This window comes from Ranitomeya imitator, chromosome 1 (assembly GCF_032444005.1).
Source record: "Ranitomeya imitator isolate aRanImi1 chromosome 1, aRanImi1.pri, whole genome shotgun sequence".
Taxonomy (NCBI): Eukaryota; Metazoa; Chordata; class Amphibia; order Anura; family Dendrobatidae; genus Ranitomeya; species Ranitomeya imitator.
The window spans coordinates 1073130766-1073156173 of NC_091282.1; the positions used below are offsets into that span (position 1 = coordinate 1073130766).

Sequence of the window (25408 nt, forward strand, 5' to 3'; positions counted from 1 at the left end):
CAAAGACAACATGTCTAGAATAATACTACAGTCTGAACAACCCCGTAGAAAAATAATAAGATGAAATAGGGAGGGAGCTGTGTCCCCCAATGAATGACTCGGAGAAAAGGATTTTACGGTGAGTAACACAAAAATCCCTGTTTCTCCATCGTCTCATTGGGGGACACAGGACTGTGGGATGTCCCAAAGCAGTCTCAGGGTGGGAAAAAAGACTTACTGGAACAAACCCTTAGGCACTTACCGCCTATAGGTGCGATACTGCAGCCTGAAGAATTTTTCTTCCCAAACTTGCATCAGCAGAGGCCTGAGTGTGGACATTATAATGCTTAGAGAAAGTGTGCAGGCTCGACCAAGTTGCCGCCTTGCAAACCTGTTCTGCTGAAGCTTGGTGCCGAAGTGCCCAGGAAGCCCCTACCGCCCGAGTAGAGTGCACCCTAATCCCAGCCGGGATGGCTGCACCCTTGACGCGGTAGGCCTCCTGAATGGTGGCTCGTATCCATCTGGCTAAGGTCAACCTAGAGGCTGCGAATCCCTTCCTGTGACCCACAGGAAGAACGAACAGAACATCCGTCTGTCGAAAAGAAGCGGTCAGAGAAACGTATCTTCTCAGAGCTCTCACCAGGTCCAGAGTATGGAGAGCTTTTTCCACACGGTGAGAAGGTGCAGGACAAAAAGAAGGCAAGACTATGTCCTCATTGACGTGAAATGAGGAAACTACTTTAGGCAAAAAAGAAGGAACAGTTCTTAATACTACCTTATCCTGATGAAATTGCAGAAACGGCGACTGGCAGGACAAGGCCGCCAATTCCGACACCCGCCTAATGGAGGTTGTAGCTACCAAAAACAAAACCTTCCAAGAAAGATACATTAAAGAAACTTCTTGGAGAGGCTCAAATGGAGCCTCCTGAAGAGCGCTCAAGACCAGATTAAGGTCCCAAGCCTCTAGCGGAGCTCTGTAAGGGGAGACCATGTGAGAGACTCCCTGCAAAAAAGTCTTGACCTGTGAAATGATAGCAATCCTGCGCTGGAAAAGAACCGATAAGGCTGATATTTGCCTCCTAAGGGTACTTAGAGCGAGACCTGAGTCTAAACCAGCCTGGAGAAAAGCTAAAATATTAGGAACGGAGAACCGCAAAGGAGGAAGACCCTTCTTCCTGCACCACGAGAGAAAAACTTTCCAGGTGTGGTGGTAAATGCGCACAGAAACCGTCTTTCGAGCATTAATCATAGTGGAAGCTACCTTCTGAGAAAAACCGGCCTGGGTCAGAATCCAAGATTCAACGGCCAAGCCGTCAAACGAAGGGCCCCTAAGTTCTGGTGGAATATCGGCCTCTGCGACAGAAGATCCGGCCGCATTGGAAGCTGCCAAGGAACCCCAGCGATCAGCTGAACGAGGTCCGCGTACCAAGACCTCCGAGGCCAATCTGGGGCGACTAGAATTGCCGGAACTCCCTCTAACTTGATCTTCCTGACTACCCTTGGAAGGAGCGCTAGAGGAGGAAACAGATACGGAAGACGAAACCGGTTCCAAGGAAGGACCAGTGCGTCTACGGCGAGAGCTCTTGGATCTCGATAGTGAGCTACGAATCTGGGGACCTTGGCATTCCACTCGGTTGCCATTAGATCCACGTCCGGGATACCCCAGCGCTGGCAAATCTGCCGAAAAACGTCGGGGTGAAGAGACCATTCCCCGGACGCCAGACCCTGACGGCTCAGAAAGTCCGCTGCCCAGTTCTCCTTGCCCGGGATGTAAACTGCCGAGATCACGGAGTGGTTGCTCTCGGCCCAACGGAGGATTTTCCCTACCTCGCGCATGGCTGACCTGCTGCGGGTGCCCCCCTGATGATTTACGTAAGCCACAGCCGTGGCATTGTCCGATTGGATTCAGACCGGGAGACCCGCCAGAAGATGGTGAAAGTGCTGCAGAGCAAGCCAAATTGCCCTTATCTCCAACAGATTGATTGGAAGAGATGATTCCCCTGGGGACCAAAAACCCTGTGCTGTGTGTTGATGAAACACTGCCCCCCAACCGAGAAGACTGGCGTCTGTAGAAACTACCAGCCAATGAACTGGGGAAAAAGCTTTCCCCTGCAGCAGAGAGGAGCTCCTCATCCACCAGATGAGAGATTGCCTGACCCGAGGAGACAGACGGCACCGGAGATTGAGAGAAGCATGACTCCTGTTCCAAGCTGACAAAATTGCCTGCTGGAGAGGGCGAAGATGAAATTGGGCGAATGGTACTGCTTCTATGGCCGCCACCATCCTGCCCAAGACCCTCATGCAAAACCGGATTGAGAGAAAACTCGGTTGCTGCAGAATTTTTACCTCCTGCCGAAGGCAGAGAACCTTGCTCTGGGGTAGGATAGTCAGACCCCGAGAAGTATCGAAGATCATTCCTAAAAAAGAAATCTTTCGAGATGGGACTAGAGATGACTTTTTTAAATTGACCAGCCACCCTAGACGGGATAGAGTGTCTAAAGTGATACTGACGTTCTCTTTGCATGCTCGAAAAGTTGGCCCCTTGACCAAAAGATCGTCCAGGTATGGCAAAATAACTATGCCCCGGGAGTGCAGGATGGACACGACTGTAGACATCACCTTTGTGAACACCCTGGGAGTAGAGGCGAGACCGAAAGGTAATGCTGTGAATTGGAAGTGACGTTCGCCTATGGAAAACCGTAGAAATCTTTGATGCGGAGGAAATATGGGAACATGCAGATAGGCATCTTGGATATCTATAGAAGCAAGGAATTCTCCCTTTTCCATAGCCGCAATAACCGAGCGGAGCGACTCCATACGGAAACGACGAGTGCTGACGAACTTGTTCAAACACTTTAGGTCCAGAATGGGTCTTACCGACCCGTCCTTTTTGGGGACCGTAAACAGATTGGAATAGAATCCTTGGAACCTTTCTACCCCTGGAACGGGGACAATGACCCCGTTGGACTGAAGAGACTCGACAGCTTTGAATAAAGCCCTTAGACGGGACTTTGCACTGGGAAGACTGGACGGAAAGAACCGACTTGGAGGGAGAGAGAGAAACTCTATTTTGTACCCTGAAACCACCAGTTCTCTCACCCATTTGTCGGAAACGACTGATAGCCAGGACTGATGGAACAGAAGTAGACGACCGCCTACCCTGTTGGAAACGACATGAGGATGCCTCCAGTCATTTTGCCGAGGACCGCGGATATCTAGATCCCCTAGATCTTGATGGCTGATATCGCATTCTTGCCAATGGATTGGCTCTATATGATACCTGGTGTTCCCTGTCTTGGTTAGGCTGACTTGGAGGACCTGAGCTTGGTGCTGCAGACCACCGGGTGTTACGAAAGGATCTAAACCTTGCTTGAAAATGACGACGAAAAGGTTGCCTAACCTTTTGTTGCGGAAGGAAATTACTCTTTCCCCCTGTGGTATCAGATATAAGTTGATCCAACTTTGCGCCAAAGAGTCGACCACCCTGATAAGGGAGGGAAGTAAGGGATTTTTTCGAAGTAGAGTCCGCCCGCCAATTTCTCAGCCATAGCGCCCTTCTGATAGCGATAGCATTAGCAGCTGCCAATGCTGAACAATTTGCCGCATCCAAAGATGCATTGATCAGATAATTCCCAGCCAAGGATATCTGATTAGACATCTCTATCACTTCTACAGGAAACTCCCTATCCTGAAGAACTTTAGTGACGGACTCTGACCAAGCTATCATAGCCTTGGCGACCCAAGTAGCCGCAAAAGACGGCGCGAGGGCTGACCCTGAAGCCTCAAACACTGACCGAGCCAGACTCTCTATGAGCCGATCAGTTGGATCTTTAATAGCAGATCCATTAGGAAGAGACAGCAGTGTGTTAGAGGCCAAACGGGACATGGGGGGGATCTACAGAAGGAGATTCTGCCCATTTTTTACAAATCTCGGGCGCGAAAGGCTACCTGGTACCCAGAGCCTTCTGGCCTAAGAAACGTTTGTCCGGTCTCTCCATGTGACGTTGAACTAAATCCTCAAATTCAGGATGAGAGGAAAACACCTTATGAGGTTGCTTGAATCTTTTAAAAGACACCTTATGACTCGAAGGTAAGGTGGCTACATCCTCTACTCCCAAAGACTGGTTAACGGCCTCAATGAGACTGTCAACTGATTCCTGATAATCAGGGGCTTCTAAATCAAAAGACCCTTCAGAGTCAAGGTCCGAACCATGCTCACTCACTCCCACAGGAGAAGGAGACCGAGAGACGGAATTCACCGATGCAGATGCACCCGACGGACCGGGAGACGCTGTATGGGTACGCTTCCCCCGCGTCTGCCTAGAGGGAGTACGGCCCCTGCAGGCCGGAAGGTCCTGAGAATCGGAGGATCTTTCCGGAATAGATGAATGAACATCCCTGACAGGGGTTTGAAGGGACTCAACCGCCTTTGTTAGAGACGCCATAGACTGCGTTAAGGATACGACCCACTCAGGGGGAGATGCCGCAGTCTCAGATACAGGCATACCCGGCAGAATAACAGGCGGGGTAGCGGGCGGGGTAGCAGGTGGGGGCTCCTGAGCGCGTTCGGGATCGCAAGCTTCACAGATCTGGCTAGTCTGCGCATGCGGAAAAACAGCCTGGCAAGTAAAACATGATGTATACAGGACCTTGTGAGACTTAGTCCTTCTAGACATGATGACTATTGCTGAGCTACTGAGTCTAGAACAAAAAACTGCTGTCAGGCTGAGGGAAGTAGCACTTACCCCAGTCCTGTGTCCCCGTCCGATCTGAGCACCACACTAAACCAAGCTCTGAGCAGCGACACCTCCTCTATAAGGATCATGAAAGGTGGGAGGAGCCGCCATAAGGAACGAGCCACAGGCTAAATCAGGGAACTTGCTTTCCCCACCTGCGCTCTCCTAGGAACGCTGTGAGCGCGAAACCGGAAGTACGCGCCCGGAAGGGGCGGAGCTACCGCCCATGACCCCTCAGAAAACTACAGCGACCATAATGCAACTGGTCGCCGGAAACAGTTGCTAGGGGCGGAGCTACCGCCCAAGAAGGAAACTACAGCGACCATGATACCCTGCAGGCCGGCATGGGCCGCCGGAAGGAAGTGCAAGGGCGGAACTTCCCGTGCTTTTGGAAATGAAGAGACAGCCTGATACTGGCACCGTACGAAGTGTGCGCCGCGCAAAGAAGCAGGAGCCCCCCCCCCCCCCCCCCGCAGCCTCTGACAACACGCCAGGTTAGAAGAGGCATACATGAAAAAAAACCACATATAAATATATATATATATATATATATATATAAATATACATATGGGAAAAAAGACGGTGCAGGCACCCTAACTCCTTCACCTTTCAGAAGGTGAGGAGAGGGACCGTCTGCCTCCTTAAGCACCGCAGATCAAAACATTGGTGATTGAAGTGGAGGCTGCACGGACAAAGAATAACTTTCTGTACAACCTAGGGTTTCGTTACCTCAGGGTGGTCAGGCTTTTAGTCCGGCAATCCCACGACGCGGGAGAGTATACGTGGAGGCGACACTCACACGTGCTCGCCCGTTGTTGGTTTGGGGAGATCGAACCACTTCAAAATGTCCGTCGCCCCTATCTTATCCTCAAGATAACGGAATCTGGGAAAAAACCCCAGAGATGTGCCTCCTACGGACACTAAGCATAAACTGGAGCTGTCAGGGCCAGTGGCAAGGTGTATACTATGGAGGAGGAGCTAATTTTTTTTTTTGTCTACTTAGTGTCAGCCTCCTGGCGGCAATAGCATACACCCACAGTCCTGTGTCCCCCAATGAGACGATGGAGAAAAACAAACAAACACTACATACTTACCTACCGCTGTCTGTCCCCGGCGCTGTGCTTCTCTGCACTCCTCCTGCACTGGCTGTGAGCACAGCTCTGCTTTCCGGCTGACCGACGCTCACAGCCAGTGCAGGAGGAGTGCAGAGAAGCAGAGCGCCGGGGACAGGCAATGGTAGGTAAGTATGTAGTGTTTGTTTTTTTTACTTTTACGCTGGTAACCAGGGTAAACACCGGGTTACTAAGCGCAGCCCTGCGCTTAGTAACCCGATGTTTACCCTGGTTACCAGTGAAGACATCGCTGGATCGGTGTCACACACGCCGATCCAGCGATGTCTGCAGGGAGTCCAGCGACGAAATAAAGTTCTGGACTTTCCTCAGCGACCAACGATCTCCCAGCAGGGGCCTGATCTTTGGTCGCTGTCACACATAACGATTTCCTTAATGTTATCGTTGCTACGTCACAAAAAGCAACGATATCGTTAACGATATCGTTATGTGTGAAGGTACCTTTACTCTGTCTTGTCTAGTGTTAGCTATCCCCCCTAGCTTTACATCGTTTGCACATTTGGTTAGTTTATTTTCAGTTACCCTATCTGGATCATCTATAAAAATGTTGAACAACACTGGGGCCAGGACAGAGCCTAGTGGTACCCCATTTGAAACACTCTTATAATTGGATGTGCAACCATTTATTACCACTCTGTGATTATGATCACTGAGTCAGTTATGAATCCACCTAATCGTAGACTTGTCAAAGATAGTATGAGATACTTAATCAAATGCTTTGCTAAATCATGGAATGTTAGAGTTGTAAGAGACCTCCAGGGTCATCGTGTTCAACCACTTGCTCAATGGAGAATTCACTAAACCATCTCGGACAGATGTCTGTCCAGCCTCTGTTTGAAGACTTACATTGAAAGAACTCACCACCTCTCATGGCATCCTATTCCACCTGAAGTCGAGATATAGTATATTATCTACCACATTTCCGTGATTCACCCAGTCAGTGATTCCACCACAGAAGGACATTAGATTAGTCTGGTATGACTTGTTTGCTACAAACCCATGCTGGCTCAGGTTAATTACTGTATTCTTATCCAAGTACTTACATACATGCTGCTTAATAATTTGTTCACAGATCTTTCCTGGTATAAAAGTAATGCTCACTGGCCTGTAATTTCCTGGCCCCATCTTCTTTCCTTTTTTGAAGATAGGCAAACTTTGTCCCTTTCTCCAATCTTCAGGGACTGCTCCTAATTTTCAGGAATTTTAAAAGATTATGGCTAGTGGTTCTGCAATTTCCTATGTTATCCCTTTCAGTACCCTAGGATGAGGTCTAAGGGGTAACGATTCTCTTTGTGGTGAATGATATACCGGCCCTGGTATTCCAATTTGCCATGAAAAGCTTCTCTGGGAAACTAAATATGCAAATTGCCGTTTCAGAGATGAAGAGGACTAGTACTCTATAACGCCACCTGCAGGATCGCTGCTTACAACAGCTGGCGCTATAGAGTTCTAGTCCTTTTCCTCTCAGGGTATACTAACAGTGTGATGCAGCAGCAAAAAAGGCAAACACAATTCTGGGTTGCATTAACAGAAGCATACAGTCTAGGTCATATGAAGTAATTACACTCCTCTACTCCTCCTTGATCAGACCTCATCTAGAATTTAAAAAAGACTTGAACAAACTGGAGAAAGTTTAGAGAAGAGCTCCCTGGATCTTGAACGGTCTGCAAACAAACAATGTCCTATTAGAAACGGTTAGAGGATCTGGGAATGTTTAGCTTGCAAAATAGAAGACAGAGGAGACTTAATAGCGTCTACAAATATCTCAAGGGCTATCACATTGTAGAGGGATCAGATTTTCTCTCATTTGTACAAGGAAAGACTAGACATAATCTGATGAAACTGAATGGGAGGAGACAGATTAGAAAAAAACTTTCTGACAGTAAGGGTGATCAATGAGTGGAACAGGCTGCCACAAGAGATGGCAAATTCTTCTTCATGGAAGTTTTCAAACAGAGGGTGGACGGACATCTGTCTGGGATGATTTACTGAATCCTGCATTGAGCGGGGGTTGGATCAGATGACACAGGAGGTCCCTTCCAACTCTACTATTCTATGACTACATACTTGTAATGGAAAGACTACTGTCATGTTCAGAGAGGCAAGCTCAGCAAACAGATGGCAAGGTACTCACGTGTCTTCAGAATCTGAGTGATCAACATCTCGTACAGGCTCGTCTTCGATATCCTCTATTTCCAGGTTTTCTTCTCCCTGCAACTCAGCCACACTAGGCACGTCTACCAACGTCTTAAACAACTTTGATAGATCAGGCAGAGAGCAGGTCCTCAGCATCTAACAACAAAGTTAGAAAAAATACCCATAAAATTTACTTTTCTTGACTCAGAATAGATGTTTGAAACACTGATAACTGCTTTGATCACTGGGTAGTTTTTACTACTTTTCTTATTCATGTGAATATCAATGACTGTAGGCAGCATGATGGCTCAGTGGTTAGCACTGTTACTTTGTAGTGCTGGGATCCTGGGTTCAAATCCCACACTCTAAAAACATACTGATTGAAAATTTAGATAGCGGGGACAGTCATGATGATGTCAGTACAGCACTGTGGAATATGATGGTGCTATTTAAGTAACTGAAATCAATAAATATATTTTACATAGGTTTATACTTTGTAGCTTTCTGCACACATAGTTGTATGACAAATAATTTTTTTACACCTTGCCCTTTACATAAAGTCATGATGGAAGTAAGCAGATTTTTGATGTTAAATGCAGACATTAAGAAAATATGGAAGTAATTAGAGGACCGTTGTATAAAGGAAGATTTTCATCTTATCGTTAAAAAGAAAGTATAGTATATGTTTAGGCATCTAGAAAGCTGTGAAATATCACACCCGTTTTCTCACACTTAATCCTGCTCCATTGTAAAAACACTTCCAGACACTGACTTAGGCAAAAAGTTCTCAACTCCGTTTCTATCTACAAAAAAAGGGAAAAAAAATCCTACCAAAAATAATAGGCGTGAAAAATCCTAAAATAACATTTGGTTTGGAGATATAACAAAATGTATTCTATCTACTGACGCATGACTATTTGTTAGCTATCCCATTAGGTATAAGCAAGTGCATACAAATTTGGATACTTTGGATGATTTATTTTGGATTTTTTTTTTTACTTATTCCCATTTGAGTATATGTTGCAGCCAATACGGCTTACATTCATCTCACTCCTTCACGGCTGTAGTTTGCATCCTTGTGGAGTCATATTTATGATGATTTAGGATTATATTTATGATAGTATTCTGTATTTGGACTGGTTTATACCTGTATTTTAGTGGTAACAGTTGCAATTGCCCTTCTTGCTTTCTAAATCTGGTAAGTGGCAAGAAAAGAAACCAAGGAACAAACAAGAGAAAATCGTGTACATTGTGGCACAAATCTCTATGCAGCAGGTAAACATTGCTCACCGGTGAGATGAATAACCATGCCGCAGATTTTGTTGCAGAAATTTCGGAGACTGAATTGGTGCCGGTTATTTGAATCGGGTTGTTTCAGATGAGTAGGACACTTGTAGAACTTAACAAAATCACAGCAATTGAATTTAGGTCACAATGCACCAAACATATTAATCGACTACCTGATTACTCCAATGGGGGTAAGTTACACCAGTCTTAAAGGAAACCGGTCATGTAAAAAATGGGATCTGAACTGCAGGCAAAATGTTATAGAGCAGAAGGAGCTGATCAGACTGATATACATTTTTGTAGGAAAGGTTTTAGTAAACCTTGCACTTTATTAATTTAAATCCCTGGTGTTTGTAAGCATGCGAGTCCAGTGGGCGGTCCTACTCAGTGACTGACAGTCCCCCCTGACTGAGCATGCAGAGATAGCTGCCAATCACCAGTAGGACCACCCACTGAATGATGTCAGGCAGCGGTCTCTCCTGACTCCCCCCACACAGGAACACTCAGCCGCAGCTCCCATGTTCTCTATAAGACAGCAGTGGTCAGATAACATAGTGGGTTATCTTAGGCTACTTTCTCACATCCGTCTCTCGCCGTCAGGCTCGATCCGGCGAAAGATGCCGCCGGATCCGGCTTTTTTCCATAGACTTGTATTAGCGCTGGATGGCCTCATGTTTCGTCTGGTACAAAACTACAAAAATGTAGTTTCTGGCATCTGTAAAAAGCATACACAGTACACTAGCTTTTTGCTAGAATGGAAGCCTATGGGAGCTGGAAGGTGCCGGATCTGGAAAATAACAGATTCCGTTTTTTTAAACTGGGTATGCTCCAAATTTTTTTTTAACCCAATTATCTGGATATGCTAGTCGGATCCGTCGAAAAAAACAGATCCGTTGCATCAGTTTAACACAATCTGCGACAAATCTTTTTTTTCAACATTCGATGGATTGTGCCCAACGGCAAAAACCTGATGTGTGGAAGTAGCCTTAGGCTACTTTCACACTAGCGTCGGTACGGGCCCGTTGCAGTGCGTCGGGCCGACATACCGACGCATGCTGTGAAGTAAAAGCACAACGGGGGCAGCGGATGCAGTTTTTCAACGCATCCGCTGCCCCATTGTAAGGTCCAAGGAGGAGGGGACGGAGTTCCGACCACGCATGCGCGGTCGGAAATGGCAGACACGACGCACAAAAAAAGTTACATGTGCTTTTTTTGTGCCGACGGTCCGCCAAAACACGACGCATCCGTCGCACGATGGATGCGACGTGTGGCAATCCGTCGCAATGCGTCACTAATGAAAGTCTATGGAGAAAAAACGCATCCTGCGGGCAACTTTGCGTTTTTTCTCCAAAACGACGCATTGCGACGGAGGCCAAACGACGCTAATGTATATGGAAGCCTTTGTGGCCTTTTACACAGGCAATAAGTAAGATAGTTATTAAGGTTGAAGGAAGACTTTAAGTCCATCTAGTTCAACCCATAGCCTCACCTAACATGCCCTAACATGTTGATCCAGAGGAAGACAAAAAAAAAACCCATGTGGCAAAGAGTAAGCTCCACACTGGGGAAAAAAAAAATTCCTTCCCGACTCCACATACGGCAATCAGACTAGTTCCCTGGATCAACGCCCTATCAAGGAATCTAGTGTAGATAACCTGTAACATTATACTTTTCAAGAAAGGCATCCAGTCCCCTCTTAAATTTAAGTAATGAATCACTCATTACAACATCATACGGCAGAGAGTTCCATAGTCTCACTGCTCTTACAGTAAAGAATCCGTGTCTGTTATTATGCTTAAACCTTCTTTCCTCTAGACGTAGAGGATGCCCCCTTGTGTTGGAACAATTGTTCCCATAAACGGCCATTTCCAATTATTGCCAAGTGTAATCCTGATTTACAAAAAAAGATAGTTTGTCAGTGATTGCATCTCTTACGTGGGTCTAAAATGATCATTCGTTACCTGTTTGCATGGGTAAATGCCCTGTCGCCAAAAATGTCAACTATATAAGACAAAGGGTAATAAATGATTGAATGAACATTGGATTATGAGTGCACACCTCCTGATCATCTGTACGTAAAATCAGAAATAAAAGGAGAGAGCAAATCGACTTATTTTACACCGATGATCGGTCACTTCAGGAGAATCTGATTGACCCGAGATATTTAAGCATTATACAGCACCACGGTATATACAGGTGCTTCTCACTAATTAGAATATCATCAAAAAGTTAATTTATTTCAGTTCTTCAATACAAAAAGTGAAACTCATATATTCTATAGAGTCATTACAAACAGAGTGATCTATTTCAAGTGTTTATTTCTGTTAATGTTGATGATTATGGCTTCCAGCCAATGAAAACCCAAAAGTCATTATCTCAGTAAATTAGAATACTTTAAAACACCAGCTGGAAAAATGATTTTAAAATCCGAAATGTTGGCCTACTGTAATGTATGTTCAGTAAATGTTCAGTAATCATCAAAATTAACAGAAATAAACACTTGAAATAGATCACTCTGTTCAAGGGCGGACACTGACAGCTTGGGGCCCCTGTGCAAGAAATGTGTCTGGGCCCCTCAACTTCTATGGCGACAAAGCTACATCATACTGTATATATATATATATATATATACATATATATATATATATATATATATATAGCTACACACACGTACATGTACATATATTATAGTCTCCTTCATTATGTTTATTGTCGTCCCTTATTATACAGTGCCCTCTCTTGTTATGTACAGCACCGTCCCTTACATATGGGATTATATAGAGCCCCATTTTTTATTACATACCGTTCTGTCTTGCTAGCTGTATAATGCAATGATGGCTGATAGAGCATGGGAAAGCTTCCTTTCTAATGGAGGAGCTAATGAACTGATCGTCTGGTCACCGGCTCCTCCATCAGCAGTCATTTTATATCTAAAAAGAGAGGGGACTATGTAATACAAGAGGGAGCTGTGAATAACAAGAATACTCTGAATGTAAGAGAAAGCACTGTACATAACAGCAGAAAAGGCTATATAATAAGGGACGGCATCATAAAAAGTGACTACACTATATACTGAGGGATGGCACTATACATAATAAGCGAGTACACTATACTAAGGGACTGTGCTATACATAAGTGAGTACACTATATACTAATGGGCTGGGTTAGACATAATAAGCAATAATAACATCTTCCTCCACCTCCCCCTGTTCCTAAATTTATTATAAATCCCCTTTCCTCCCATCTCAAGCCCGCACACCCCTCATTGTCCTGCTCCCCCCCACATCCCATTATTGTCCTCTCCCCCACCACCCCCATCATTGCTTTCTCCCTCACTACCCCATCATTGCCCATTCCACCACCCCAATCATTGCCCATTCCACCACCTCCACCATTTCCCCCTCCCAACCGCCCCCATTATTGCTCTTTCCACCATCATTGTCCTTTCCACTACACCCTCATCATTGCTCATTCCACTACACCCTCATCATTGCTCATTCCACCACTTCCATCATTTCCTCCTCCTCCACCACCCCCATTATTGCCCTCTCCACCACGACCATCATTGTTCTTTCCACCACCATCATTGCCTTTTCCCTACCATCTGTGAAATACTGTATATGCAGAAAGGACAAAAGGACATTCTGTTAAAGGGATCCTAATGTCAAATGCATGCGGCCCAGGGGCAGCATGAGTCAGACACTGTACAATTGCAACCTGGAAGCTATACCTTGAAATGCTGAGATATTTGAGAGTAAAAAAGCTTTAAAAAGCCAGCCATAAACTACTTTCTTGGCTGATTGGTCTGATGCATTGACCTCATTTCAGTTTTTATATAAAGTGAGTTGTCAGGTTATATATATAAATGTGAATAAATCTCCAAGATTCTATCCCAATAAGAAGTAGGTGTAATATAATAATATTGGCAAATACCTCCAATTAGAAATAAAGTATAGTTCTTCTGTTTTGCTACGTCGTTTACCCCATAGTATCCAAATGGCGGTGCTCAAGGGCAACATAGCGTGAGTAAGATGGATAAAAACACTCACTGCTGCTCACTTGCCGGACTATTAACCGTACCAGTCGTAGCTGTATAGTACAGAGAAGATGTGGGAACCACAAAAGAAAACGACCAACAAGGGTAACTATAATCAAAATACAAAACTCTTTATTCAATATACATATTAAAAATAACTATGAAAGAAATAGGACACAGATGGGGAAATGGTATAGGTCACAATACAGGTACTCCCCTATAGAAAACGTGTAGGCCTCGCACTGGCTCCCTATCAAATGTAAAAACAGAGTATGGATAATGGGGGGGAACCCCAAAAGTAATGGAATGGCTACAGTAAGTGTAAAATACACTACATACCCCTGAACACTATACCATGGAAACAACGGATATATAATGTATAAGTCTCCATCACGCCCATTAAACTATGAAACACATGTGAAAAATAAGGCCCAGAGAACTTAAACTACTCTAAACATCCAGAATGGCCGCTGGAACCAAGAAAGTGACATATGGAGAAAGCCATCCCTGAAAACACTAACCTCGACCCCAGGAACACAACCAGGAAGGTGCGCATGCACCCATATACATAAAGGCAGATAACATGGTATGATCTTTATTACCTGGTCCTGGGCGGTGTTAGCGAGGGAGAGTCAAGTGCGCAGCCGACACGTCTACCCGACGCGCGTTTCGGAGCCGGCACTCCTTCGTCAGGGGTGCGTGTCAGACTGTCATTAAGCCGGAGTTTAAATACATGGCCGCCGATATCTGCAGCGGCGCCCGCCAGAAGTGACGCAGGCGTTGCCAGGACACACCCACTCACAGCGGCGGCGACGTCACACAGGGGCGCCGCCAAAGTCATGGCAACCGCCCGAGCGTCAAGACGCCGCAAGCCGCAGGGAGCAGCGATGCCCAGCGCGCATGCGTACAGGCGGCGCAACTGCAGATGTGAGGCACAGACTGGACTCGGGATACCCACAATAGTACATGTAAGTAACTAGTAACGACCCATCACTGGGCTAATTAAAGGAACTTATATATATATATATATATATATAACACTCAAGTGCTCATATGATGCCCACTCATATGTGGTGCAATCCCCTCAAACTACTCCTCAGAGAACAAATGGCGTCGCCATAACGAAAGAACTTGGCACAGCGTTGACCATAATGGAGCCTACGATTCCAACGTTCTACCTCCTTCCTAAGACTCACAAAAATATCTCTGTGCCGCCTGGCCGCCCTATCGTGTCAGGGCGAGGGAATTATCTTGAGGCAGTTAATAAATGGATAGACTCGGTATTACAGCCACTAGTAGAGGAGCTGCCATCTTATCTAAAAGACACTAATCAGCTCCTACGGCGGGTTGATGACCTGAAGCTGGGTACCGATACAGTTTTGGGGACAATGGACGTAGAATCATTGTACACGAGCATTCGGCACAATGATGGCTTAGCAGCTACAGATTTCTTTCTATCTGCGTCCAATTGCTCCCCTGACTTTCGGGATTTTCTTCTGGACATCCTAAGATTTACACTCACTCATAATTTTTTTACGTTTAGGGGGTCCTTTTTCCTGCAGCTCCAGGGAACAGCCATGGGAGCGGCCTTTGCGCCCTCCTATGCTAATCTGTTCCTGGGGCTGTGGGAAAGGGACCTCCTACGGTCAGACAGTCTGTTATCTATGGAGCGCGTCCTTTTATGGACGCGCTACATAGATGACATTCTTGTGGTCTGGCAGGGTGACCAGAGGACCTTTTCTGAGTTCGTGGCTGCCTTGAATGCAAATGATAGAAACATTAAATTGACAGCAATATCCAGTAATTCTAGTGTCGATTTCCTTGATGTGAGGCTTACTAAAGATAGGGCCGATACTGTTCAAACTACAGTGTATAGGAAACCAACTGCCACGAATATGCTCCTTCACGCTTCCTCCTTCCATCCAGCGCATATGGTCCGCTCTGTCCCAATTGGACAATTTCTGCGGATACGCCGCATCTGCTCCACTAACGCTGAGTTTGAAGCACAGGCGGATGCCCTAAAATCCCGTTTTAAAGAAAGAGGGTACAGCAATCGCGCGATAAAGAAGGCATACCTACGCGCTAAGCATAGCAATAGAGACACACTCCTTTATAATAATGAAGGAAGGGGGGATGGGTCCGGCACCATTAGGTTTGTTACTAATTTTAGCTCACGTGCGGGTGCCATCCGTGCTGCCCTAGAACGGGCCTGGCCTATTCTTAAGACCGACCCGACGTTAGCTAAACTGGTGCCCAATCGACCTACCATTGCGTACCGTAGGGCTAAGAATTTACGGGACCACTTGGTGCGCAGCCACTACACAAGCACGCCTCCTAGGACATTTCTTAATGATCCCAACAATAGACCGAGAAGTGGTTGTCGCACCTGTGGCAAGTGCATAGCATGTAAAAATATCATAAGAGCAGATACATTTGTGGACTCTACAGGACAGAAGTCTTTTGATATCAAAAAGTATATAACATGTACGTCTAGGAATGTTGTATATTATGCATCCTGCCCGTGCCCTTTAATCTACGTGGGGCTTACCACGCGTCAATTAAAGATCAGAGTAAGAGAGCACGTTAGGGGGATCGAGGCGGCTGCTTCTGAAACAGATATTCAGTTACTGAAAACGATACCCCGACATTTTAAACAACATCACAATTGTGACAGTAGTGCTCTACAGGTTAGGGGTATTGATTCAATCAAAACAAATATTAGGGGCGGGAACACCTCACAACGTTTGGCACAGCTTGAGACTCGGTGGATATGGACGCTTAATAGCGTCCACCCCCATGGTCTGAACGAGACCATTAGCTTTGCGTCATTTCTGTGATCGCGGCCGGTATATAGGAGATGGTTGGGTGCGCGATCAGGCGCACCTCTATTTTGTTTTTAACATTGTTTTTATTTTTTAGATTCGTTTTTTTGTATTGTGGACATGTCAGACGACTTCTTGATTGGACCCGAGCCATTATCTGTCCATCGTGTGATGCTTCGGACCGTTCGTGTCCTGCAGAAATACCATCTAACTTCCCTTTGCGGGTCTTCATCCTGTCGGTGGACAGCTACAGATATTTTTATGTTTCCCATGTATATGTTTTTATGTTTCTCTTTTGTTTTCCCCTTTGGTGGTATATTTGTATTTGCGATTGTATTCTTGTGTTTTGTTTGATTTATGGTATCATGGCGTATGCCATGTATGGGTATCAATTGTATACTAGTGTCATTATGCCGGTTCTTATGTAAGCATTTGTGGCGACGCCATTTGTTCTCTGAGGAGTAGTTTGAGGGGATTGCACCACATATGAGTGGGCATCATATGAGCACTTGAGTGTTATATATATATATATATATATATATATATATATATATATATATATATATATATATAAGTTCCTTTAATTAGCCCAGTGATGGGTCGTTACTAGTTACTTACATGTACTATTGTGGGTATCCCGAGTCCAGTCTGTGCCTCACATCTGCAGTTGCGCCGCCTGTACGCATGCGCGCTGGGCATCGCTGCTCCCTGCGGCTTGCGGCGTCTTGACGCTCGGGCGGTTGCCATGACTTTGGCGGCGCCCCTGTGTGACGTCGCCGCCGCTGTGAGTGGGTGTGTCCTGGCAACGCCTGCGTCACTTCCGGCGGGCGCCGCTGCAGATATCGGCGGCCATGTATTTAAACTCCGGCTTAATGACAGTCTGACACGCACCCCTGACGAAGGAGCGTCGGCTCCGAAACGCGCGTCGGGTAGACGTGTCGGCTGCGCACTTGACTCTCCCTCGCTAACACCGCCCAGGACCAGGTAATAAAGATCATACCATGTTATCTGCCTTTATGTATATGGGTGCATGCGCACCTTCCTGGTTGTGTTCCTGGGGTCGAGATTAGTGTTTTCAGGGATGGCTTTCTCCATATGTCACTTTCTTGGTTCCAGCGGCCATTCTGGATGTTTAGAGTAGTTTAAGTTCTCTGGGCCTTATTTTTCACATGTGTTTCATAGTTTAATGGGCGTGATGGAGACTTATACATTATATATCCGTTGTTTCCATGGTATAGTGTTCAGGGGTATGTAGTGTATTTTACACTTACTGTAGCCATTCCATTACTTTTGGGGTTCCCCCCCATTATCCATACTCTGTTTTTACATTTGATAGGGAGCCAGTGCGAGGCCTACACGTTTTCTATAGGGGAGTACCTGTATTGTGACCTATACCATTTCCCCATCTGTGTCCTATTTCTTTCATAGTTATTTTTAATACGTATATTGAATAAAGAGTTTTGTATTTTGATTATAGTTACCCTTGTTGGTCGTTTACCCCATGTGCAGGGCATTGCAGTAGCTTAGATATCTATGGTTACAATTACTCATATACCGTAATAACAGTTAGTGTTTAGTGGGCATAACCATGGATACCTAATCTACTGCAATGCCCTGCACATGGGGTGAGCTACATAGAGAATCAGAAAAACTATACTATATTTCTAATTTGAGGTATTTGCTAATATTACTGATATTATACGTAATACATATTAGGATAGGATGTTGGAGATTGGGATACCCCTTTAAGTTACCATCAGTCAAACATTTGTTTCTCTACTATATACGAACACTCAGCTGGCCTAGGAACGTACGGGCTTCCAATAGGAGTGGGGAGTAAGTCATTACCAGACACTGATAGTGGATTATGTCACAGGAGAGGAAGAGGATCAGTAGTTGACGTTCAAAGAGCCTGATCCTTTTCTCCACCTCTGGGGAGATTCGGGAGGTCCGGTTATACATTTATTGCTCTCTTGGACCTGCAAAAATGATCAAATTGTGTTGACTTCTCTCTAATGTGCACAGAGACCTTTAGTGTGAGTCTCACAGCCGCTCCAGTGAGTCTCCATTGCCCAAGATCCCAAATACACCAGGAGCTGTCATTGTTGGGGGTAGATGCATGGATAGATAGATAATATTTAGATAGATAATAGATAAATAATAAGTACATAATATAGACAGATAATAGATAGATGATATATAATAGATAATAGATAGCTAGATAATAGATAGAAATGGGATAGATAATAGATAGATAAATAGATAGATATGGGATAGACAGACAGACAGATATATGGACAGATAGTAAAATCTCATTTATTTTGCATCTTATTCCCTGGTTCCTTTGCTGCCATATGAGTGCAGAAGGTTGCAGAGGGGATGCTCTGCAGTGGACGACCCCCTGCACCTATTGCACTGGAGACCCTGCACACAGCCCTCCTTGAGGACCTGCTGCCAGCCTCCTCCACTGCTGCTGTGCCTCCTAGAAGGAGCCTGGCCATGCTGCATATGACTGCTACAAAGCTTTGGATGTAAAGTTTTTCTATGGCAGCAATTTGGCCGTTCTTTGTTATGACACGCTCAGTAAAGTGAATGCAGAGGGAGCAGCCCCCTTCTCTCCTTACCTCCCCCCAGAACATTCTCCTGGGACTAATGTGACTTCACTGTCCTTTGATTGGCTTCAGCACATGCAGAGCAGGAGTATTGTCTGAGTTGAAGAGAAGTTGTACAGGAAGAAGACTGCAGAGTCATCAAGTCAAGCCCCCCTGCACTCCTGGATACAGTGACACACACACACACACACACACACACGCCTATCTCTCCTTGGATCACAGTCAGTGGCAGCTTCCTCTCTGGCACAGCAAGGCCGCCTAGCCGCACTGCAGAGTGAGAGACATGAAGCGCAGGAAGGGAGCACATCACATGAGGGCAATCTGGCCAGGGGCCCTCCGGAGCCAGATAAACTGGCCAGATTGCCATCATTATTAGCCGTCCTGCAGGGGCCCCCCTCCACCTCCGGGCCCCTGTGCAGCGGCCCTGACTCTGTTTGTAAAGACTCTATACATAGTGATATTGTTAGCAAGGCTGAAAAAAGACATTTGTCCATCCAGTTCAGCCTATATTCCATCATAATAAATACCCAGATCTACGTCCTTCTACAGAACCTAATAATTGTATGATACAATATTGTTCTGCTCCAGGAAGACATCCAGGCCTCTCTTGAACCCCTTGACGGAGTTCGCCATCACCACCTCCTCAGGCAAGCAATTCCAGATTCTCACTGCCCTAACAGCAAAGAATCCTCTTCTATGTTGGTGGAAAAACCTTCTCTCCTCCAGACGCAGAGAATGAGTTGCACTTTTTGTATGGAAGAACTAAAATAAATGAACTTTTTGATGATATTCTAATTTAGTAAGAAGCACCTGTATATTCATTTTATAGCTACAAATGGCAAAGGCTGCTGGAGTGTAAATATTCTGATACCAAGACTTCTTCTCTTGAAATACCTACAGTATATAATGGCCGAATATATTGCTCTATACAGTATATAATGGCCCCATATATTGCTCCACATAGCATATAATCGCCCCATATAATGCTCCATACAGAATAATGGCCCTATATAATGCTCCATACAGTATAATGGCCCAAATATTGCTACATACTTTTAAAAAATAATCAAATACTCACCTCTCCTCGTTTGCCTCATCCCCTTCTGGACTCTCCGCACTGCTCGGCAAGGGCGCGCTTTAGTGACATCATTTCACCCTCAGTCAGAAGACACTGAAGAGACTGGAGCAGTGTGGGACGGGGAGAGGTGAGTATTTGAGGGGGGCCCTATAGACGACGAGTGGGCCCCCCATTTGTCCAGGCCCCCGACACTCGCCCGGGTGCGCCAGCTGGTGACGTCGGCCCTGTGTGAGTGCATCCTTAGGATATTATGTCACAGAAATCTCTTCAAATCTGAATGAGGTCTTTTTGGCAGCAAGCACACTTTTTTTTGCAAGTTCTATTCAGATATAAGGTTGAGCAGAAGAATTCTCTGCCACAAAATCTGCAGATCTACCTTGAAGTGGTTAGGGTTAGAAAAAAAGCTGCAGGATGTGAATCCACCCTGATATTGTCAGCTTGTATGTGAAGGATGCTTTCTGATTTTATGTTTATAGATATTTTACTAGAATTTTAGCATTTGCTTTACAAATGTAACCTCAATAAATTTTTACATGGAATTTCATGGTGCAAAATGAAAAATACATTTTTATTCATGTTTAGCCTCTGAAAATCTTGGAAATTCTGCCCATAAAACTCTTCAGGGTGGTCAAATAAATGTCTGCAATTATGATCACTACTTTTGGTCATCTATTTCCAGTACAAACATTGTTTAGCAGGGCACTTTTAGAAACAACACATAGTTCACTTTTTACCAGTTCAGGACCTCGTGCCTGACCAGACACATTTAGCTCTTGCTCCTTACTTACATCCAGCAATCACATGATCACTGAGTCCGGAGGAGGAAGCACTAGCAGTGCTTCCTAATCTGTATGCAAGGAACTTGTTCAGTGTTGTGTTTACAGCAGACATAAAATCATATTTTTCTTTTCCGAAGGGAAGATGGCTGTGTCTGACAGCAAGGTCCCCGCCACACAGCTGCATGATCTTATGGAAGCTTCTCTTCACTGACATTTAAGAACGTCAGTGCAGAGTAAAGTGTGGACTGCCCGGATGTATAAAGTTTTTGGGTGGTCCACAACAGGCAAAAAGAAATGGTAACTTTGCAGGATCAGTATTTCATTAAATATTTCAGATAAGATTTAAAAAATACATTTGCACCACACTTCCCATGATGTATACCCTATATCCAGCTTATTTGTGTGGCGGTCTAAGTTGCAAAAAACATCCAAGGTATCCTGAAACACCAATCTCGTTTCAGACTCCTTGAAGACCATTGTACACTGGACAATATAAAAAGATGGACAAATATTACCGTAATTCAGGTAAATATACTGTTGAATATTGCGCCATGTAAATGGAGCTAAACGATCAATGAACACCTTTCCATATTGTCAATCAGAGCTCGATTTGGGCAGAAAAAAATGCATATGTATAGCTATATGTCTAACCTCATCTTTACAATACAATTGTGTGTGTCAACCAACCATTTCCCTTTAGAAACGACACAAAATTAAGAGAATAAAAAACTAGAAACAAAAAAGAACAGTATCAGAAAAAAAAAACCTGGTAGACTTCTAGTAAGCCTCAGTAAAGGATTTGGTGGGGAAGGGTGCTTCTGATGTCCTACCATCAAGCTACTGTGCTGTTGACTTTCCGTACGAGTCTACAAATATGAGTTTTTCTTTATACCAATATCTATGTGCTCAGTATTACAATGTACAGATGCTCTAGGGATACAAATACAGAAGACGTTGAACATCGCCACAGTTCATTAAAAATGCACGTAAGAACTATAATAAAACATCAAGCGCTCCACAGCGAGCAGCTCCACCGCAGACCATAAAGCCCTCCGCATACACAGGATCACAGACTTGAAACATTAATGAACCTACAAAAGGTTCTCATGGACGTCAGAGATATAAATTTAGAGAGTTTTTATTCCACAAGAGCACCGAAAAGAAACAGTCCAAGGTCACCAAGAATGGAGAGTCCGAACAAAAGAGAGCAGACTGTGATCCTGAGCATCTACTCAGGGGTAAAGATGCAGTTCAGCAAATAGTTGATGTTTTCTTGGTCTCATCTTTATGGAGAGCACACTTGGGGAATAGGCAGTAGATTTCTGTATTTCTTCATCAGAGACAGCTCAATGGCCTTAGTATGTACTTCTTAATAATCTTCTCATAGAATCTGTCTCATTTGCATCACACAGATTTCTATTACCCATGCTGTGCCGGTTATTATCCGTCCCTTTGTAGAGCGATCATTGACTTTGATTACTGCAAGCTTCGTCCTAATCACTTATTATGAACTTCAAGCAGCCACTTACATGTATATCCATCAATATAATAGAATGGCGTTAATCACTTCATATAAGGAGATTCTTCTCATCTTTTTTAGACATTCATCGGTAGCAGTCTATGCGCCAAATGTCACCGTTAATGTAAGTAGTTATCGCTCTCAGTTCTTGTGCAGTCTGAGCGTCCATTACTACTGCTGACCATGTCATCAATATTGCAGTGCTCTAAGTGATAAGGTCAGCGGGCAACACATACCATTACATAGCCCTGAATCCACAGTCACTATAGCCCTGTTTCTCCAGTGGTCGCCGATGACCACACTTTCAAGATTATATGTGTGCATAGCAGATAATCGCTCCCGGCAATACAAATCCTGTTTACACAGGACAATGAATTAATATGAACGATGATTTATAAGAAACATTAAAAATCATTTCAACCAACGAACGGGAAGTTTTGCTCAATCATCAGGTGATGGCAACCTGTTCAGATTGCCAATAATCGGGAAAACACGGTTACAAGAATCGCTGTATCCAGATAGTTGACAAGTGGAAAACTAGGTCAAGAAGAAACGTGGCAAAAAAAAAGGCTTAGAATTCAGTGATAGCTTGCATGTGATTGGTCTTCATTTTATTTCTGACACTTAAGGTTTAATTAATCAAAAATAATAAAAAAATTGATATCCGAGCCATCCAACAAGTCATCAGTGAGGATTATGGACGTAATATTATATGTGGTTGACAGTTCATGTTTCCGGGAGAATAATGACTTGAGGAATAACTCTGCCTGTAACCTTATTGTGGCTTAGTCCGCGGGGCTAGACATTACCGTCAGATCTTCATATCATACATAGCTGATTTCTACAAAGGCTAAACATGAAGTATATAAAGGTCGGTTTTATTAATAAAAAGCCTTGTCAGAAGAGAACAGCTCATTCCAATCTCAGGTTTTTGGATCCCTAAGAGCCAGGCATAGAAACACTACCTGTTAATTTACAGATCCACAGCCACGCAATCGTAATAACTCCAAAATTGCTCAATTCACAGTTAGCAAAGGAGCAGAAGTAGTCTTTAGAATATATAGCTGTACTATAAAATCTGCACCAATATGCTGTAATAATACATGATTAACTTATTACTAAGAAATAAAGAGGACGCCCTCTTGTAAATGCCTCACTCTGGTGATTTTTTTTTTTATTTGCCCGTTTTGTTAGGGATCATGTGAGCAAGTGTTATGATGTTAGCAATATACTCATCGGTTAATGGCTTCTCCCGATTTCAGCGGCACTTTGGTCCCTTCCGGCACCAAGTCACCACCTGCCGGATCAGAATGTGGAGCGGCGGTGACTTTCTCAATGTCAATGAGACTCAGAACAAAGCTACAGACTGGTATTGAGAAAATTCAAAAAGTGATCTCCAGCTCCACACAGCAAACACAGTCGTGTGACCCAGGAAATGACAGAAAATGGCATCATTACATGATCCCTAGCAAAGGGGCAAATTAAAAAAAAATCACTGGACTGGGGCTGAAAAGGAGTCCCCAACCCCTAATAGTGGCAGAAGGATGGAACATCATCATAATGGTGAACTAGAACTGATGGGGGACACATAGCGTGAGCACAGCGGCCTTTTCAAATGTGAACTTTGCAATCTTGGTAATTTCATATTCTTTCATTAAAAGTTATAAAAAGTATTGAAACCCAAGACAACCACAATACAAATATTTACATTACAGTTGCTGATGACTATGCCACTGAAAGAAAATACTTATAGTCCTCTATAAAAGGCAGAGAGAACAGTATATTTCTCCAAGAGAGATGGTCTTCAGTCATGACAAAGAACACTGATAAAAAACCCATCTAAAACAGCGCCCCAATCCTATCACACCGGCTTGCCGTATCATGTGCTTACAGGTTTTTTATTAAACAAATCTACTGTCACGTTGCCTGTCCCTACCACTAGGGGGTGGCTTAGCTCGCCCTATTCCCTGGGATACTTCTGAAGGTGAAGATGCCGGGGCCTCCACCCTTGCCTTATCTCTTGAATCAGCCCTCAGTCTGTTCTCTTCCTCACCCAGGGAAGAGGGGCGCTGCTATGCACCACAGTACATCAACCCGACAAACAAGGCAACACGAACACGGGTAACTGAAAATACCAGGCATACAAATATTCACTCATATAAAACAGAGGAATGCACCAGGGCGTGGAGTACGGAGAAAAACCAAAGTACGAAGAGGGAAGGGAATTATCACAATTACAAACCCATGTAACAGTCACAGATAACACTTCCAAACTCCTTCTCATATAAACACCTCTCTTCCAAGCCATGCAGCATTAGCTAGCTCTGACATGGGTTTCAATCAGGACCCAAATTATAAAGGGGATGGGAGTGGCTAACCGAGTTCAGCTGAGCGCTCAGACTCCCAGAGTTCCCAACGTGGCCAATTAACCCCTGTTCTGCCAAAAGAAATTAACACCATTTAAAAAGAAGGTGAAGTGCTTCTTTTCAGTGCAGGAGAAAGAAATCAGATGCTGCGTTCTTCTGGCTCTTCTCTGTTGTGGTAACCCCATGACATCTACAGGCCAAATCCAACAGACCGAGGCAAGAATATTATTTTTAAATGTCACGTGGCCGGTATGTGTCGGGGTTTGCCTTTTTTTTTGCTGTATTGAATAGTGCAGCAGACTAGGTAATTCCACCCAGAGGCAGTAAACTTTGTTGCTTCATTGCTATAATGAAATCCTACGTCATACTGATGCCATCTGGTAAACTTCTCCTGATGACAACCTTGTATGCACACTGCAGGTGCTGGGCAAAAGGAGCTGGACCTGATTGCAGAAACCTCCTCAACTACAGTCCTTGACATGGAATCCGACGACATTCTCGAGGACAAATGACCGCCGACTGGCAACATGCCTTGTTTGGTAGCCCGTCTGCTCAGCACAATGTGCTGTCGAGAACAAATATCTTTAAGTTGTCCAAAAGAGGATTTTGCTGGGGGACAGGCAGTCTCTTTAGACAGTATAATTATTGTGAGCGAGTGTTCCCAGTGTATAGATATTAACAGCAAGGAGAGGTCCAGTCTGGGAGGAGACAAACTTGTGTCCTCCCAACATTCCTGTCTATGGATCTAATGGCCACATGGTATTACATCACTATTATCCCACTCTCCCTCTCCACCCAAAAAATAAAGAAAAAACCTAAACAAAAAAAGCCTGTAAAATAAAAGACAAAAAGTCTCCCCAACATATGTCATCCGGGATCATCCTCAGTGACATGGAGACATTTTACATGGATTCATAAGCTGTAACTA

At 44.5% G+C, this 25408-nt stretch overlaps 1 protein-coding gene across 4 annotated transcripts in view; it reads right to left on the reverse strand.

Moving 5' to 3' along the window:
• The window catches only part of NEK1 (NIMA related kinase 1), a 195962-nt gene that overhangs the window by 20070 nt on the left and 150484 nt on the right, over positions 1-25408 (reverse strand). For all 4 annotated transcript variants that reach the window (XM_069744213.1, XM_069744211.1, XM_069744212.1 and 1 more), the window contains one exon: positions 7980-8137. In XM_069744213.1, coding sequence (XP_069600314.1) covers positions 7980-8137 — 158 coding nt within the window. The remainder of the gene's footprint in view (positions 1-7979; positions 8138-25408) is intronic.